The sequence below is a fragment of the Glandiceps talaboti genome, chromosome 20 (assembly GCF_964340395.1).
Source record: "Glandiceps talaboti chromosome 20, keGlaTala1.1, whole genome shotgun sequence".
Lineage (NCBI taxonomy): Eukaryota > Metazoa > Hemichordata > Enteropneusta > Spengelidae > Glandiceps > Glandiceps talaboti.
Window position 1 is genome coordinate 9,014,276 of NC_135568.1, and position 19,515 is coordinate 9,033,790.

A 19,515-nucleotide genomic window follows, 5' to 3' on the forward strand; every position below is an offset into this window, starting at 1 on the left:
TATATTGATTAGTTTAAGATACTAGTGATTGGCAGTGAAATGGAATGATATACACACAATTGACTCGGCTTTAGAGCAAAATTCTATATCCAAACAATTATACCCTTTAGACATAATATAATATTATTTCCAATATTCCTTTATTGTATTCATCGTTTCACTTTGTTTATGTAATTTTATTGAAAATGAATTTTATGGCTGTCATAAAAATCTACATGTACCAACATAATTTTGAGACAATAGTGCATACTTGACTAATTTCTTCACTGCTGACTCATTGTTTTAAAGCAATGCAATCCTATAGTCTCATGGCGGTCACTTTTTTGCAGCCGAGAAGATTTCTAAAACATACATTCCTCCAGGAGTTCAGGAAGGAGTGCAATTTACCAGACGTCAACAGAAAAGTGATTCTGCTGGATGTTGCAGTTGAATTTAATTGTGTCATTCCAACAATAAGTATAAACAAGAACAATCCTGTTTTCCAACTAGGTTCTGAATCAAGACTTAAAGTGGCAAAATGGATGGGGATTGGATATTTATTTTTGATTTTTGATTTATAAAATATGCAGTTTTATCATGGCTTCCTACTTCAAAAGTCAATGTGTGATTTTCGATGAGATATGTTGCTTTAATTGCAAGTGAGAAATAAGCATAAGGTGAAGGAATTGGCAACTTATATATTGAGTAAGTTAATAATCAGTTTGGTTAGATCTCTTGATTGGTTGATTCAATTATTGGTTGGTTAGTTGGTTGATTCAATTCTCAACACATGTTTGGATGTCTTGATTTCGTCTGTTTATTGGTTGATTTAGCAATCAACAGGTGGTTAGATCGCTTGATTGGTTGGATTAATAATCAACAGGTGGTTAGATCTCTTTATTGGTTGGATTAATAATCAACAGGTGGTTAGATCTTTTGATTGGTTGGATTAATAATCAACAGGTGGTTAGATCTCTTGATTGGTTGGATTAATAATCAACAGGTGGTTAGATCTCTTGATTGGTTGGATTAATAATCAACAGGTGGTTAGATCTCTTGATTGGTTGGATTAATAATCAACAGGTGGTTAGATCTCTTGATTGGTTGGATTAATAATCAACAGGTGGTTAGATCTCTTTATTGGTTGGATTAATAATCAACAGGTGGTTAGATCTTTTGATTGGTTGGATTAATAATCAACAGGTGGTTAGATCTTTTGATTGGTTGGATTAATAATCAACAGGTGGTTAGATCTCTTGATTGGTTGGATTAATAATCAACAGGTGGTTAGATCTCTTGATTGGTTGGATTAATAATCAACAGGTGGTTAGATCTCTTGATTGGTTGGATTAATAATCAACAGGTGGTTAGATCTCTTGATTGGTTGGATTAGCAATCAACAGGTGGTTAGATCTTTTGATTGGTTGGATTAGCAATCAACAGGTGGTTAGATCTCTTGATTGATCGAGTGATATCTCTCTGTCCCACTCTCTGTATAGGTAGGTGGGTGGGTGGGTGGGTGGGTGGATAGGGTAGTGTTGGGTAAGATAGGGTAGGTAAGGTATGGTGGATAGCTGGTGGGTAAAAAAATAATTGTGTTTCCGATAACATGACTTTAGAAAATAGGGTAGGTCTATGGAAGCCGTTCAAGCCAAAAGTATTTTTTTCATTTTAGCTATAGTATTTTATATTTTTCGTAAAAAAAATTGGAAATGTTTTTTTTAAAGATTAAAAGAATGAAATAAAATAACTTTAACAAAAAATATTTTTTGACTTTCAATTGTATATAATCCTTACAAAAATTCTGGTTTGACGAAAAATAAAACAATATTCTCAAATAAATGAAAACTTATTTCAATTAAAATAATGTGAACATGGAATAAAAGTACATAAACGGTTAAGATTAATTTGTAAGTACGAAAAATCTAAAATACTACAGCTAAAAATAAAATAATACTTTTGGCCTGAACGGCTTCCCATATAGGTCGACATTTTATTTCAAAATTATTTATTTTATTTTATTTTCTTTTAATTTTCATTTATCTTTTTAATTATTTTTATTTTTGAAAAATGTTGCTTCGACCCAAAACCAAATAATACTTAATCTGTGATAGTTTGATGAAATATGTACAGGCAACAGAAAACAGACTTACAAGAATGTTAAGACAAAAAAATTAGCCTTCTTTTTGTTTTAAATGTTTAGAAAATGTTAATGATCGATTGCTTAAACTAGTATCAAATGGGTTATTGGATACATACATACATACATACATACATACATAGCTAGCTAGCTAGCTAGCTAGCTAGATAGATAGATAGATAGATGGATGGATGGATGGATGGATGGATGGATGGATGGATGGATGGATGGATGGATGGATGGATGGATGGATAGATAGATAGATAGATAGATAGATAGATAGATAGATAGATAGATAGATAGATAGATACTGGTAGATGGATGGATAGATGGATGGATAGATGGATATATAGATAGATACTGGTAGATGGATGGATAGATGGATGGATGGATGGATAGATAGATAGATAGATAGATGGATGGATGGATAGATAGATGGATAGATAGATGGATAGATAGATAGATAGATAGATGGATGGATAGATGGATAGATAGATAGATGGATGGATAGATAGATAGATAGATAGAAGGATGGATAGATAGATAGATAGATGGATAGATATAGATAGATGATGGATAGATGGATAGATAGATAGATGGATGGATAGATGGATAGATAGATAGATGGATGGATAGATGGATAGATAGATAGATACTGTACACAGGGTAATTATTTGCGCATTTTTAATTTCGCGCAATTTCGCACTCGATTGTGAGCGCGAAATTAAATCTGCACAGATGTACTTGTGTGTGCCCTCATGTGGCAATTATTTAACTTTCTTTTTTGTTACAATCACTCCGTATACAACCACACACGTAAACACACTGACACACGAGTTTTCAGGCAACACCCGATAAAGTATTTGCAACGAAGTTTTACAACCCAGGACGTGGATCGATAGATGGATAGATGGATAGATAGATAGATAGATAGATGGATGGATGGATAGATGGATGGATGGATAGATGGATAGATAGATAGATACTGATAGATGGATGGATAGATGGATGGATGGAGGGACGGACAGCAGACAGGTAGATACACTCACCTATACTTCAACCAAAACACACGGAATATTCCTTATTTGTAAATTGATGAAATAGACATTTGTGCTCGATTTATTCATATATTTACATGGAGATATACAGTTAACATGGAGGTATTTACTTCTGTATAAATAAATATACAGAGAAAGAAAGAATACAATTTCAGATGTTTATGTATTTTATTGATATAGTCTAAGGTGAAGATCAACTATATATCTTTTTTTTTGGTAATATAAACTAGACACTTATGTTTAGAAACATTACAAGTGAAATATCTCTTGCATACATATCTTTTGATTTCTAGGGCCCAATTGCATTTCATTGATAAGTTTTAATTCCTGTTTGTAATGTGTAGTTAGGTTAGAATTAAAGTTGCTGTATGCATATCAACTGGATATTTATTTTGTAATTTTTGATAATGGTAATGGTAGTTTGTACATAGCACTTTTCCACTCTGTACTCAGACCGCTTTAAAATTATTACCCTTAGTATGGACCTATAACAGCACAATTCCCCTTTACACTTCCTCAACTCCCTGGGGAACATACAGGCCATTGCACAGACTGTAAGAACATAGGATTATAACATTCACATAGCAACCGCTATCCTACCATGTCCCCAATTATACAGCTGGTTTGACTGGAGCACAATCGTGGTTCAAATCAAGAGGTAATAAGAATCACTATGTGATAGCCAATTTACAACTGGTAACCCTGGTAACCCTGGTAACCCTGGAAACCCCAGATATTAAAGTGACACAAGCTGAGGATTTTAGTTACATTAAATCTCAATTAAATATTTGCATATAGTATTCAAATTATTGTCGACACATGACTTCTATTAATATTACATCTTTTGGCATTGGTAGAACAGTTGATTGCATAGTTGGGATTTCCTTGACAGATTTTTTGCATGGATAAAAATTGTCATCTGATCTATTACAAGTCATATCTTAAAACCAGGTTTGAGTTCAGTCAATTGTAATTGGTGATATAGCATGCTTCAGTAAGTAGAAGACTGAGTACTTTCTGAATGTGTGCCAAAATTACACATCGAATCATGTAAATTCAGCTTGTTCCCCTTTAAGGCTATTCACAATCACATGGTCTCGAAATCAGTCGTATTTGTGTTTGTTACAGTTTAACAATTTCCCTGTGTACATTATCCCCTTAAAGGTTGATAACATACATTTAGGCTGTAATACATAGACTTACTAAAGAAATCAAGTCTTGAAAGGGTTGCCCTTTAGAAATAGTGTCATTAATTATTCCAAAGGTGGGGAAATGACACTTATTTATACAACAAGCTGTCATAGGATTTGACCCAGAATCAACAATGGCTGTCTAGTATATGATGCATATGCACAGATTGTCTGAAGGCAAATTATGTATGTCAGTAAATTTTTTTTTGAACATTTAACAGTTTTCTTGGGATGTATTAAAGCAATGTCATAGTCTAATTTTTTGTCCAAAATTTGAGCAAATCTGTCCTAGTACTCAGAAAAGTTGGGGGCAAACTGTGCCATTTATTGACACTCTTTGAAATTCATCATTAAGGTATATCACAAAATAAACATTGACTACTACTCACACATTACACACATACAAATTAATTTACAATGTAAATAAAATATGTCAAAAGATGTTTCATTTAACAATAGTTTTATTGCAAGAAATGTCATGGTACAATTCAATTTTTCATACCTTTGAGTCAATTTTAATGTGTTAGAAAAGTAAATTAAAGAATTATCTCAAAACAAGTTAACATCACATTTGTTTCAATCAACCTTTTCAATGCTTGAAAACTGTCAAAATTGTCAACTTGACTTTGATATCTCTTCTTCTGGGTATCAATATTCAATGAAACATAATATCACTGTTTTAGATTTATTAATATTCATATGGTTTTATATGTCATTTCAAAATTTAGCTAATATTCAAACACAAATTTACTGAACAAAACTGAATCTTCAACTGTATGTTGTGACAGGGGCCTAGGGGTGAACAAATCATTTTGTGAACTAGTGGTCTCCGGACCAGTGCCTTAAAAAATCCAGTGGTCCTGCTGAAAGAATTAGTGGTCCCAGGTCCTGCTAATGTGAAACATTAAATCTTACCTATGAATCTGTATATTCAGATGACTTTTTAACATAGTTATTAACAGTAAGGTACTGGTCTGATGGACCAGACAAGGTAAAATTTGCATGGTCCACCAAAAAAATCGATAGTCCCGGACCCAGGACCAGTGGATTTGTTCACCTCTGTAAATGTGATATTGGACATTCAATCCAGTTGTAATTACTTTATTACCATATCCACAAACAAGTTACTTGTCTGTGTCATATCACACACATTTTTAGTGACAAAATTAAGAATGCTTCTTGGAGGTGAGTAACCTTCACAATGGTCTTAAAACCCTTACACTGTACAACGGACCAGTAAATTTGTTTGTATCATGTAGTTCCTATGACACTAAGAAGACTACAGTAAAACATACATGTATAAAAATTGCTTGGATTTTCATACCTCAGTTGCTTTTTATACTCTTTTCTTAACCTGTATGATTTCAAATGAAATTTAATCATTTTTATATCAGAAATGATAACTTTGCCATGAAATAAAACATGTATGACCTTTTTTTTTCAACATTGTCTCTCCTAGCTGTTGCATGGAAATATTAGAATGTCTGGTGTTCATCTGTATATGGAACCACCATCTTAGATTCGTGTATCATACATTTGCTGCCATGGTGACAGAATACAACAAACAAAAACACAACAACCATAAACAAGTTTCTTAATTTCAGTGTATGTGATGCCACGGTAGAAAACAAGAAAACAATAACTTGTATTTGCAAATAATTCATCAAGCAAACACTTCAGTTCAGTTCTTTATGTAGTAAAATTTACCTTAGATATTAGTCTGTAAGGTGTATATGGCATGATGGCTCACTGAGCAGGCCTGTGAGGGCAGTATTCAACTCAAGTGTATTTTACAGTCTATCTGTCATGGGTATGCTCTCATGGTCATGAAACTTATGCTAGTGACATTCTTGACATTTATATCTGGTTTAATATTGTCTTTGTATTTCTACACTGGATTTCACTTAGCTGGATCAATGTAGCAAAAGTTTTTTCCATGGAAATAACTCTCAGTAATATACTAGCTGTACATACATTATGCAAAATGTCTTCCATGGTCAACATTTTAGATGGGAGCGTCTTCAGAATAATGTGACAGTTTCTCGCACAGAGTGAAATATTTCTATTTTCAGCTGTTGTGATACGATATCAACAACAGTACACTGAATGTTGTATACCTGTGGCCTGCCCCTTGAGTTATACAGTTACAGGTATAGTGTCCAATTTCCCCTTTGCACTGACTTGGCCAAAATAAAGTGTGTCTAATATGTCATTTTGCTGAATGTTTCATGTGCCAAAATATAGAATTTCACAGTATCTGCATAACTATTTGTCTGATGTGTGACAATGCCAGCATATTTTAATTATATCATGCCCTACGTCAGGTCATCGGACTTAGTTAGTGTATGTTATGTAAATATCATGTGTCAAGGTTGTTGACCTGGTAGCAAAAACACATCTAGTTCCATTTCAATTTTACTGTAATACAGATTGAGATGAGTATGCAGTCAGGCACAAACAAACAAACAAACAAAAATGTCAAAGGTGAGAGGTCAAAATAAAATTCTTCTAATATGAACAATACAGATATGGCCTGTTCAGAGCAAGTTTAGAGATAAAACAATCATATTAATAGATTAGCCTGAACACACAAAGTCCAAATATATACTGTATGACTATTAAAAAACATAATATGAAATCCAATCATTTCTAAAGACACTGACTTATATACATTACATTGCACTCAATCCTTGGGGTGTCTTAATACAATGTGGGTTCTATTTTGTCATGTCTATCTGTTGATAGTACAGCCAATGTTAAGTGGAATACACTTGGTTTCACTGTATATCATTCACAGATTTTCAAAATCCTTCCGCATAATGTATAAATCAGTCATCTCACCATGGTTTTAGTCATTCATAATTTCTCTCATAGGTGTGTGTGTGTGTGTGTGTGTGTGTGTGTGTGTGTGTGTGTGTGTGTGTATCATGTGCGTGTGTGTATGTATGTATGTATGTATGTATGTATGTATGTATGTATGTATGTATGTATGTATGTATGTATGTATTTGTTGTTATGTGTGACAATTAGTGGCATTTACAAGAATTTTAAAATTTGCACAAATTATCGTTCATTATTATTCTATAATTGTATGTAAATTAAACTACATATTTCATTCTCAATTTCAAAGAATGATAATATTACGCCATATAAAGTAGAATTTAATGTCCTACTATGTAAATTACAATAATGCAACATTTTGCAGTCACAAAATATTTACTGAATCCTACACACTAATGTGATTACATCTTGAAAAATAAACATCACACGATTAAATTCCAAAATATTTAAAGAAATCTCAAACTTCACCTGCAATATATCATATTTTTGCAGTAATTTTCTAGCAATTGCTAATTATTCACAATTTCAGGTCCATTTGATAAAATATAATCTAGTCTTAAAGGGGTACAAGCTGAGTTCATGTGTTTTGCGATGTAATTTTTGTTGCGTCAGTGCAGTAAGGTCGTATCTGCCAATATAATTGCATAACAGATATGACCTTTCTGCACTGACATGATGATTTAAACGGTACTTGCAATATTCTAGATGTACTTTCTGAAGCATTCTCAAACCATTACTTGCAATTGACTACACTCAAACCCAGTAATGGATATAACTTATAAATAATCTGATGACATCATTTATTATGCAAATAAGAAATGTTGAGGAAATCCCAATTATACAAACAACAGTTGTAACGATGTTGAAAGAAAATTGTAACATCATAGAAAGCATACATTGACATTAATATTACACTAAAATAGTTTAATCAAGGTTTTATCAAAGTATTTTCACTTGAGTAAAATGTATATAAATACAGCTTGTACCCCTTTAATGCTTAAAGCAATAGTTTCTATATATCAAGTAGAGACACAAAATTTGAACCACCAGGAATTAGCTCAGTTCCCCTGTGATCATTTATGTCATGTCAGTCCATTCTCTAAAACCTTGTCATGGAAATAGTCGACTATACTGTCAATTTGTCATGGCCGAATCAACTTTAAAGGTACACTAGCGACAACCAGAATATTTTTGAAAATGCGTTGTTATGGAAATGACGACTTACTCGTAACATCGTACCCCCTGCAGAGTAGTGAATCACTCAAATGTATTTGTGTAAATGTAAACATTTTATTCTACAGAGATCCACTCAAATTGATTTTAGGGCATACCCTAAAATCAGCACTCTCAATGAGATTGTGATTTCAACTTGCTACTTTACTACTTTATGATAAAATCAACCGCTAATTACCACATACAATGTCTTATTATTGATGTTTTAACTATTTTCAGAGAATATATGGCTGTTTGTCTGATCCATAAAATAATTCTCCAGTAGTACATACATAGTGAAGCTTTAACTTTAATATATCAGTCTACATATATAAGTGACAAAAACACTGAGATCAAATTTGTTTAAAATTTCTTATATAAACAATTAAAATGCACTATTTATTACGAAACAGTAAAAAAAAAATACATATTCATTTTTATTTAATTATAGTTTCATTTTGGAAACTGTTGTCTCGCAGAGCTAAGACAAAAGAATGAATTATGGTCCTATGACATCTATGTGGATAATGACTAATGCAATTAACACTAATGCAATGATCGAGGATTTAGATGCAAGACGTCACATATTAAACACTGTAACTATGTGATATGATTCTGGACGTTTTCGTTTGCCATTATCAAGCAGTCTGTTTGTCAGTTTTCCTGATACAATCTAGAATTTTAATTTGCTCCCAGGGAGAAGAATTACCATGGCTGTTACATTATCCTTAGAACCGGCTAATAGTGCAGCGTGTACTAATCTCTCACTCATAGCTTTCGCTACATTACAGAAGATTTCATTTTTGAGAGGTGGCTCAGATAGCCGAGACTGCATATAGATGGAATGTAATTCTGTTAAAGTTTCTACATCGGCTTCATGGCCATCATCATCTTCATCATCACCATGGGAACCAAATGATACCTGGCTTCCAACCTCTGTCTGTAAATCATCAGGCAGTCCTAGTCTGTCATGCCTACTACTAGGACTGCTAAAACTAGCTCTGTCATCATCGTCTTCTCCATTTTGAGTTTTGTTGTCATGGTGACCCACAGCGTCTGCTTGTCCATTTTTCTGTGTCTCATCAAAATCATCAATTTTGGCACTTTCTTTGTCATCATCCTTTGAGCTTCGACCATCTCCATTCCTCTCTCCATCTTTCGTCTCCTCCTCTTTTCCTTCTCTTTGCTCCATGTTTTCATTTTCTCTCTTGTCACGTCCCATCAATACTTTATCCACAGGTGCCATCCTGTGTTCTGGTGATTCCCTGATTTCCTCCAGCATTCCAGTCCTGGACAGAGGTGGTAGAATACTCGGGGTTCTCCTTGGAGGTGGTGTTATCTGACCATTTCCAGGGTAGCCATTTTCTATATCTTCACCTTTGCCCTCACTCATAGCTTCCATACCGTCCCCTGTATACAGTGATGGCGTCAGAGTACTTGCCACTTCACTACGTTCTCTTGAAAATAACACTTCTAAGTCTTTCCTATCACTAGACTTGGACGCACTCTTTGCACTGGAGGGCATATTTTTCAGTAACGTGACTGCTTCATCATCTGACAGCACTTCCCAAACTCCATTATTTGCTAATATCAGAAACTCTGCATACTGATCGATGACAACGCTAGTTGTGTACGGCTCACAGATAACAGCTTTCTTCAACTGTGGATCACCATGGTTACCGAGTCCACGAGTGGTATCTAGGACACCATTAATCCTGGACCCTTTATCACTTTCTGCAATGTTAGCACCAGTCTTAAGTACTCGGCTCTGTTCGCTACGACTGTTTGGTGTGTGGTCACGTGTTAAGCGGTATGCTTTCCCATCACGGCACAAAACACCATGAATATTACCTGTAAGATACAATTTTTAAAAACATTTTAATAACACTAAATAATACTTGTAGCACTGTTTTATGTCAATTACCAAGTCAGACTTTCAAACCATTATTTTGTTGAAGTTTAAAATAATTTTCAGAGCACTTGAGCACTCTTAACATAAACTTGATAATTTGAAATCTGGTCTGTGTATATCTTTTGAGTTAAAAAAAATAAAGAACTTCCTCAAATCACAAAATAATCATTTGAAATATACTAAAATAAACAGGAACTTTATACCTCTTGAGACAATGGTCAAGAAATTGGCCCTCCAATAGCTTGCTATGTCTGAAACTGGGAATTTAGTTGACACTAGCATGTACAATGAATACATACCCCCTCCCCACTAAATTTAGTTGCTGAAATACAATGTACTTTAATTGTACAATCTAGTCAAATTGTTGTACGAGAAAATGATTTTACACAGTGCTTGAGCTTTGTGTTCAAACCCTTCTCTAACAATATTAAACCATTACCCCTGGCACAGACCAATAAAAGCACAATGGCCCATTAAATTTCATTAGCTGCTCAAGGGTGCATACAATTTATTGCATTTGCTGGAAACGTATTGGATTAATCTTTCACCTAGCAACATCCATCATACCCGGTCGCCATTTGTACAGCTGGGTTGACTGGAATACACTCGTGCTTCAAAAACAATGACTTTTTTTTTTAGGCAATTTCAGAAACAGTGGTGACGGCTTGTACTAGGAACTTGTAGATTCCAAGCAGGTTACTCTTACTAGACCATCATGACGCCACATGTATAAATTATGCCAAGTGATATAACTTGTAGTACAATTTACAACCCTATAAAAACCTTATTTGTACCAGTACATGTATCTCTACTGTACAAAATGGTTTGATGAGAGTTCCACATCAACTGTACACCCACACACCACAGTACATTAAATTTGACTGTAACAGTAACCTGTCATAAAACTTACTAGTAACCCATAACAACGTACACACAATATATGTTGTACCTGTTCAAGCATGTTTTCTAAACTTGCAAGAGCTTTATGACAAATCAATTGTTCTTACGTTTTCCTTTTCAACTTATCTATAAATTTGGTGACTATTAACTTATATTTCTACAGTTTGTGTATTTTTCAGACAAAAAAAACATTATTTCTGATAATCAATCCTTTGAAATATGATAATTTCATTCTGTTTCTTATTGCTGGCAAGTTTGTCTGACAGATTATTTTTCCATTTTCTGTTTTGTAAAGGTAACACTTTTAACCATAATATTGGATTTTTTCTAAATATATTTAAAAAAAAATCAAATGGTCTAATCTCAAATATGGTAGAGAATGTCCAAAACATACCTGCATTGGCAATATGTATGACACCTTTTTCTACTGGTGGCTGTACTTGTTTTGGTTTTCTATCAGAGCATTCATCATCACTGTCACCATCCATATTTTCTTTGTCAATTTCACAGCACTCTTCATCTGCCGTCATTTTTGTATTTTGAATCACACACGTCAGAGCTGAACACCCGCTCCACCGCACTCGTGATCTTTCATCCTGTCCCAACGTCAACATCTCATCTGTTTTCCGATACGCTCGCCTGAAAGCGTGTCCCATTTTCTCAGCGAAAGGATCCTTTGGTCGTTTCTTTTTGTTAGATTTAGTTGGACTTGAGGGTTCGCTCGTGGTCAGTTTCTGTAAATTTTCTTCACACGTGTGCATTATCTGTTGTATAATGTTGGTACTTTCTTCATGGAGGATATTTCTAATGCTGTCTTTTCTCGGACGATCTAATTTATATTCCGATAGGTCATTTTTTTCCACCATATTCAAAGTGCAAACACATGACGTATCGTGATCAAATTTAGTCATTTCATGAAGTAAGTAATGATGAAGGTCGTTTGATGACACTTCAGCGGCAAAGCGTCCATGGTGACCGTCATAAATTCCAAAAAAAACTTTATTGATGTCGTTACCGAAATAATCTTGAAACACTCTTGTATCCTCCATTGTAGATTTCCAGCGTTCATTCGCATCAGAACATATTCCGACAGCATGCACACAGTATGGACTACAGTTCAAACTCAGACCTTCAGAATCAATCAACATCTCTTGTCGGATTTGACGATATTCTTCGTAGGTGTCTTCTAAATACGACTTCAAAAGTTCATACGCATTGTTATATTTCTGCAATGTTTTGATCGGGAGAGGGTTATCAGAATCGGTGGTTTTGTTGAGTTTCTTCATAATTTGGCGTCTTCGCTTCAACAATTCTTTCAGACTGCTAGGACCATTAGTGCCCTTGTAGTCAAACAGTGCTAATGCTTCATGATGAGCTCTGTGTTCTTGTAAAGATCTAATATCCATTTCTATGTCACATTGTTTACACAGAATACTAATATCCTCCTGAATGCGTGTCTCTGTCATGTCTTCTTCTTCAAGTGAGTTGAGTACTCTGTGTTGATTCTCACGTCGATCTCTTTGATATGTATGTGGCCTAGTGACCACACCAGACACTGATGAATCTGTTTCACTCATGCTTTATTAATGATGTAGCAACCTGCAAATAAATCGGAAGAGTTCATTATAAAATAGGGAGAAATTTATCTATCAGAACTGAGGGACCTACTGATATACAACAAGTGTGTTTGTATAAGACAGTTCTTTATACTCCACGCTTGTTTTATCCTCTAAAACACAGAGACAAACATTCTTCATTCTATCTCATTGTGTCTACAGTTCGATCCAACTCTGCTGGTATCTCCCATTGTGGTTTGTTTGCTTCTAATGGCTTTCCCCCTCCATTGTTACCAATGCAGAACAATAAAAATCTCATTAATTATGTATGCATTTATTGATTGCTTTGTATTGGCACTGTACAAGTCTTGTATATCTGTGTAGGATTTTGGTGACTAGAGTATCAGTACTCTAACATAAACAACCTCAGGCCGTTGGAGATGAAAGAACCACAACCGAAAACATTTCCATGACTATTTTAAAACTAAACAGGTAATTCTGATATTTAAACTATGCAATTTTGAGTCTGGAATCCGATCAAAAGCTACAGACAAATAAATGCTAAAACATCTATTACTCAAGTCGAGGTTTTAAATTTATTTTGCATATTACATCACTCTTATAGTACTGAGACAATTTCTGTACAATGATCTTCAATTCCACAAAAAAAAGGTCCTGTTATACATGTCATTGCCAGTGTCCTAGCACCTCAGTGACCCCATTCTGAATACATTCCACAGTAAACAAGTTCAAAAATCAACAAAAAACTCTTGGACAATTCTACAAAGACAGTGACCACTACAATATAGCCTTTCTGTTCTACTCAACCTTTGACCTTTCTGAAGTAGGACCTAAAGCAATAATTCTTATCAATGCAGGACAACTGTGTATGGGAGAATAAACTCTACAACATTTCACACTGACATGACCTGACAACAAAGACCCAGTTAGGATTAGCATGAGAATTTAGAAAGATAGTTGTCTCCCTGGAAGAGCGATAGAAAAAGTTGGTTCAGAGTTGATCCCAAATAATCCTTAGGACTCTACTAATAAGATAACCTAACTGGTAATTTGAAACCCTGGCCTTTACAAACAAACGTTGACCACCTGTTGAATCCAAAAAAGATGTGGAGAGGATTTAGAGATAATAAGCTGCTTGGAAGCAAAGTGATGACAAATATAACGACAAATATCCCTAAAAAGCTAAATAACAAACACTAAGGACCACTTTGGTTTGGGGTCAAAATTTAGGTGTTAATATAGCTTGCAGAGGTACAGAAAAGGTTGGTCAGAATTACAAACTGATCTCATGGAAGCCTTGTGGCTAAACTGATAAGTTAATACTAATTCGATGGGACTGAATGATGAAAAAAACCCTCCAACCACCTGTTGATTCACAACCAATACTGTACTGTACTCTAACAGGGCAAACAAGATAACACCTATTATCACAGTTGCGTTGCACTTAGAAATGCAAAGTTCACTAGGTATAAACTGTAAACATAGCAACAAACAAATCATTGTACAGTGTGCTGGTTTGCAATTATAGCTTCTTTACACTACATTACCCAGCAAGTATAATGGTTTGATGTCATTGACACATGTACACTATACACTGTGAAATACAAGTAGCCTTGGGTTCAAATAAACTAAAGATCCCCTTTCATTACTAGCCTAGAGACTTAGCTGTCTGGCTTGAAAATGTTGTTTACACATATTCTATCAAGCCAGTATGTATAGTTAGATATCCAAGTCTCTGGGCTATACTGTCAAGCAAGTATGTATAGTCAGATATCCAAGTCTCTGGGCTATACTGTCAAGCCAGTATGTATAGTCACATAGCCAAGTCTGTGGACTATACTGTCAAGCCAGTATGTCAAGTCAGATAGCCAAGTCTCTGGGCTATACTGTCAAGTCAGTATGTCAAGTCAGATAGCCAAGTCTTTGGGCTATACTGTCAAGCCAGTATGTCAAGTCAGATAGCCAAGTCTTTGGGCTATACTGTCAAGCCAGTATGTCAAGTCAGATAGCCAAGTCTCTGGGCTACAGTGTCAAGTCAGTATGTCAAGTCACATAGCCAAGTCTCTGGGCTATACTGTCAAGCCAGTATGTCAAGTCAGATAGCCAAGTCTCTGGGCTATACTGTCAAGCCAGTATGTCAAGTCACATAGCCAAGTCTGTGGACTATACTGTCAAGCCAGTATGTCAAGTCAGATAGCCAAGTCTCTAGGCTATACTGTCAAGTCAGTATGCCAAGTCAGATAGCCAAGTCTCTGGGTTATATTGTCAAGCCAGTATGTCAAGTCAGATAGCCAAGTCTCTAGGCTATACTGTCAAGTCAGTATGTCAAGTCAGATAGCCAAGTCTCTGGGCTATACTGTCAAGCCAGTATGTCAAGTCACATAGCCAAGTCTCTGGGCTATACTATCAAGCCAGTATGTCAAAGTCAGATAGTCAAGTCTCTGGACTATACTGTCAAGCCAGTGTGTCAAGTCAGACAGCCAAGTCTCTGGGTTATACTGTCAAACCAGTATGTATAATTAGATAGCCAAGTCTCTAGGCTATACTGTCAAACCAGTATGTCAAGTCAGAAAGCCAAGTGTCTGAGCTATATACAATGTACTAATAATATCAAGCCAATATGTCAAGTCCAATAGCTAAGTCTGTGGACTATACTGTCAAGCCAGTATGTCAAGTCAGATAGCCAAGTCTCTGGGCTACAGTGTAAATCCAGTTTGTCATAATTTCTGAGGAGGATGGAGAGTTTACTTCACAGCAATGATTTCATACACAGTAAAAGTACAAATAACTTGAATATATGAAGACATAAAAGTCATTCAAAACATAGTGGTTTATATTTTACTTTTGTACATTTGATATTAAAAATATCATTTGTTACTAACAGGCAAGAATTTTAGAAAATAAATATTTTTTTTCTTCAAAAATGTGGATTCTGTTACAAGGAAAATTAACGCTTTAGTGGTTTGGCCTTGAAATGACTTGCAAATCTGGTTGCTAAGTTACAAGCACACAGACTTCCTGTTAATACTTTGTTATATTAGTTTACATTATTAGATGTCTGGAGGCATCAATTGAAATCCTGTGTTGAGTGAAAGACTGCTTTTGTCTGAACAATCTAATGGTATCAGATTTTTAGTTATTTGAACAATTTTGTTAGTTATTTGTACAAACATGTACCAGACTGTGTATAACAAATGTACTATTCTTAATACTCGTAATCTTTGTTGTTATAGTAATGGAAATATTCCCAAATGAATTTGTTTCAAATATATATCTTTCAGAATTTCTGGCTTCCTAAAAAATTAAAATAAGATTGGCGGATCTATGTTTCTAAGGGATAGAAACTCTCAAATTTAAGCAGGTTATTAAATGCCTGTGGACTGCCTAGTCTTATTGTGTAATACTAACATTTTATTTTGATTATTTTCACTAGGACAAAATCATTGGAAATACTTTATAATAGATACTGTACATACCTTCCTAAATAAGTGAAAATTAAGTTCATGCAATACATCTGATTTCTGTTTTTGTAAAAATTAAATCTCTTGAAAATATAGTATTTGACAGTGTACTAATACTTTTTTTTTCACAAAATTAAGCCACAAATCATATATTTTAACAACATGTACTTTTCTTCAGGCATGTCAGTTGATTAAAATATGACAATCATATTTAATTTTTTGTTGTGCCGCCAGATGATAACATGTAGCAATATTAATTACATTTTTGTTGTGCAAGATGATACAATGTAGCAATATTAATTACATTTTTGTTGTGCAAGATGATACAATGTAGCAATATTAAATTATATTTTTGATGCGCAAGATGATACAATGTAGCAATATTAATTACATTTTGTTGTGCAAGGTGATACAATGTAGCAATGTTAATTACATTTTTGTTGTGCCAGATGATAACATGTAGCAATATTAATTACATTTTTGTTGAGCCAGATGATAACAATGTAGCAATACTAATTACATTTTTGTTGAGCCAGAGGATGAGATTTCATAATGACTAATGTTTGTTGGGCCAGACAACTGTTTTTTTTTTCTTTTCAGCTGGTTCCTATTGTATTACAAAATGTATTTCTAACACAAAATAAAACATTGTGTATGTCTGCAAAATTCGATATGAATCAAGAAAAAATGAACTAGTTACTATGGACATGTCATTTTTAATTAAAGTTTACACAAGAACTCCTTAGGTTGGTTGAAAACTAACAAAGGTGGACATAGTTTGGTAACATTATATAGTGAATTCAAATTTTCTGCATTTACATGAAATTCAGATCACTAACTTTCTAAAATTTTTATTGAATATCAGTATGCGAAAAAATGCCTCTCTCTTCCATGGAGACTGTAATCAGCATGAAACACTTTCCCGCCAAAAGTTAAGTCAACACAAATTGTGATTCAAGTGTAATTTTTCGGTACATTTAAAACTTAATTTTACATTCAAATCAAAGCAAAAACCCTTATTTACAAATTACTGAAAAGTTTGGTAAAAAGTGATGACATTTGGCTAAAATAATCACAAAAAATTTATTTGTCATATTTTCACTCATGTCTCATTTTGGACAGATTAAACTTGACTAAATCAGATTATAGCTTAAGAATTATAGTTGCCATGACAACCAGTAGTAAAAATCAAATAAAAACATACAGGTCTTTTCTGATTGGAAAAGTATAACAATATTCAAATTTTTATTAACTTGTTTTTTTTAAAAGTCATTTTAGATGTTTTGCGTGAATCTATTTAATTGTCATGTAATTAGCTATCATGTATGCAATGTAACCAGACAAATTAAATTGATTATTGTATTTGAAATCCCCTTTTCATTGTGCAAGCTCGTGAAATTTTAATGATCTCGAACTCTAACATTTTATCGACTTGAATAAAAGTTGTCAAACTGTCTCAAATAGGCTAGAAACATTGTAATAAAAATGGTAATTGTTCATGATTTTGTTGGGTTTTATAATGTTGACCTAATACCTGCCCGAGGGAACAGATTAGAGAGTTCACAAAACAGAATCGTACAGCAGGTCCCATTGTACTGAATGACACTTGAAAAAGACTTGCTTTTAGAGACTAAATTTTTCATATTTATAGTTTCCCTGTTTGGGGGGGAGGGGGTTGAGTTCACTATATACCACCAACCACAATACTTGTTTGTTGTACCAACAGTCGTAATTCTAAGCGTCATATTATACATACACCAAACAAACTTGAACGGGGAGTATCACAAACCGCGGCGTGTGTTTTATTCATTTGTCAACAACGGTGTAAATACGTAATGGAGTGTCAGTGACGTGGGAATCGGACAGTAAATGCCGGTGTGGCATCAAATATTTACATGTAACGGCGGAAACCTCGCCTCGTGTTATTACTCAATGACACGAAGTACAATACACACTAAACGAAAGGTGTTCTTCTGACTATTTAACCGTTAAAACTATTTATACTCAAAATTACACACTTGGGGATCAAAAACTGACCAACGCAGCCATAATGGCAACGATAAATTGCAATTAGTACACAGACATATATATCTAAACTTTAAGAATCGACAGATTATACATCGTATCACAGAGAAGGAGGAAATGCGACCACGGTCAAATCAAAGCGAGTTGATTAGTTCACGGAACGGTTTACATAAATGTTTGTTGCACGGTGTGGACGGCTCGTTTGCAATATACAAAACTCGACAGAAAAACCAACAAAACTTGCTCACCTACGGTGACGAGTATTGTATTCGCACGTTGTGTACACGGTTGCCAACCAATCAACTCGTCTGGAAAATAGTTTTTCCGCCCTCTCACACCTCAGTTCAAACGAATATGTTGTCGGCTGGTTCCAACTGATTTATCAATACCAGTATGTTTAACGTTTGCCCACTAGATCATGTTTGAGGTAAGATTTCTGGCGAGAGTTAATGGAGTACCGTAGTTAATAATGTAATGGGCAACACCACCTTTGGTTAATCGATCCAATACAACGGTGAACTCATCTCGCCGTGGACTTTTCTTGGCTGTTCCAATAATCGTGTGCACCCATATGCAGTAAGATGCACAAGTTTTGTAATGTTAGAAACTTTCAGGAAAAAATGAATTATTGCAACCACATGTATTGCAGTTTATACTCATTAATCGTAAACGCGCAACAGTTTTCACAGATCAATCGTTTTTACTAATTTATAATTGTAATAATCTAAAATAAGGAAGGTACGTCGCAAAGTGATGGCAGCGTTCAGTTTTTACCCTGAATAAATTCTTCTCGTCGCCGTAGAGGGCGTACTTATATAAGAAAATATTAGGGACATTCACAGGCGATGTTTTCGCCATTCAAGAGCTATTTCTATGCGAAGATGATGAAACACAGAAACAATAAAATCAATGAAAACTGAAGAATAATTGATTTTCGATAGTTCAAACACCGTATCTCAAAAACAATTTTGTTACAGCCTGTAAAAGTTGTGTTTATTGGAAACTGAACACTAAGCATTACCACCAGTACTGAAATTCTATGTATCATGCTACTTTTCAGAGTATGATCTCGGTTTATATAGTTGCTACAACAGATACCAGAAGTAATGAAATAGACTAAGCAAGAGATGTTTCACTTATATTAAATACACACACATCGTGACACATACACACACATGTCAAATGCAGAGAGATATCATATTTCACTTTGATCCCATGTC

At 34.5% G+C, this 19,515-nt stretch overlaps 2 protein-coding genes across 2 annotated transcripts in view; one reads left to right on the plus strand and one right to left on the minus strand.

Annotated features, from left to right (window-relative positions):
* Positions 1–430, plus strand: part of LOC144451051 (ras-related protein Rab5-like) — a 3,043-nt gene extending 2,613 nt beyond the window's left edge. Inside the window, exon 5 of the mRNA XM_078141811.1 lies at positions 330–430. Coding sequence (XP_077997937.1) covers positions 330–430 — 101 coding nt within the window. The remainder of the gene's footprint in view (positions 1–329) is intronic.
* A 7,123-nt stretch (positions 431–7,553) lies between these two features.
* Positions 7,554–18,823, minus strand: LOC144450795 (protein phosphatase 2C-like domain-containing protein 1). Its single transcript, XM_078141519.1, has 3 exons — positions 18,544–18,823; positions 11,627–12,831; positions 7,554–10,271 (listed from the first exon to the last, which is right to left on the minus strand). Exons 2-3 carry the CDS (start codon positions 12,807–12,809, stop codon positions 9,094–9,096), a joined length of 2,361 nt encoding a protein of 786 aa, XP_077997645.1. The 5' UTR covers positions 12,810–12,831; positions 18,544–18,823; the 3' UTR covers positions 7,554–9,093.
* Positions 18,824–19,515: the final 692 nt, after the last annotated feature.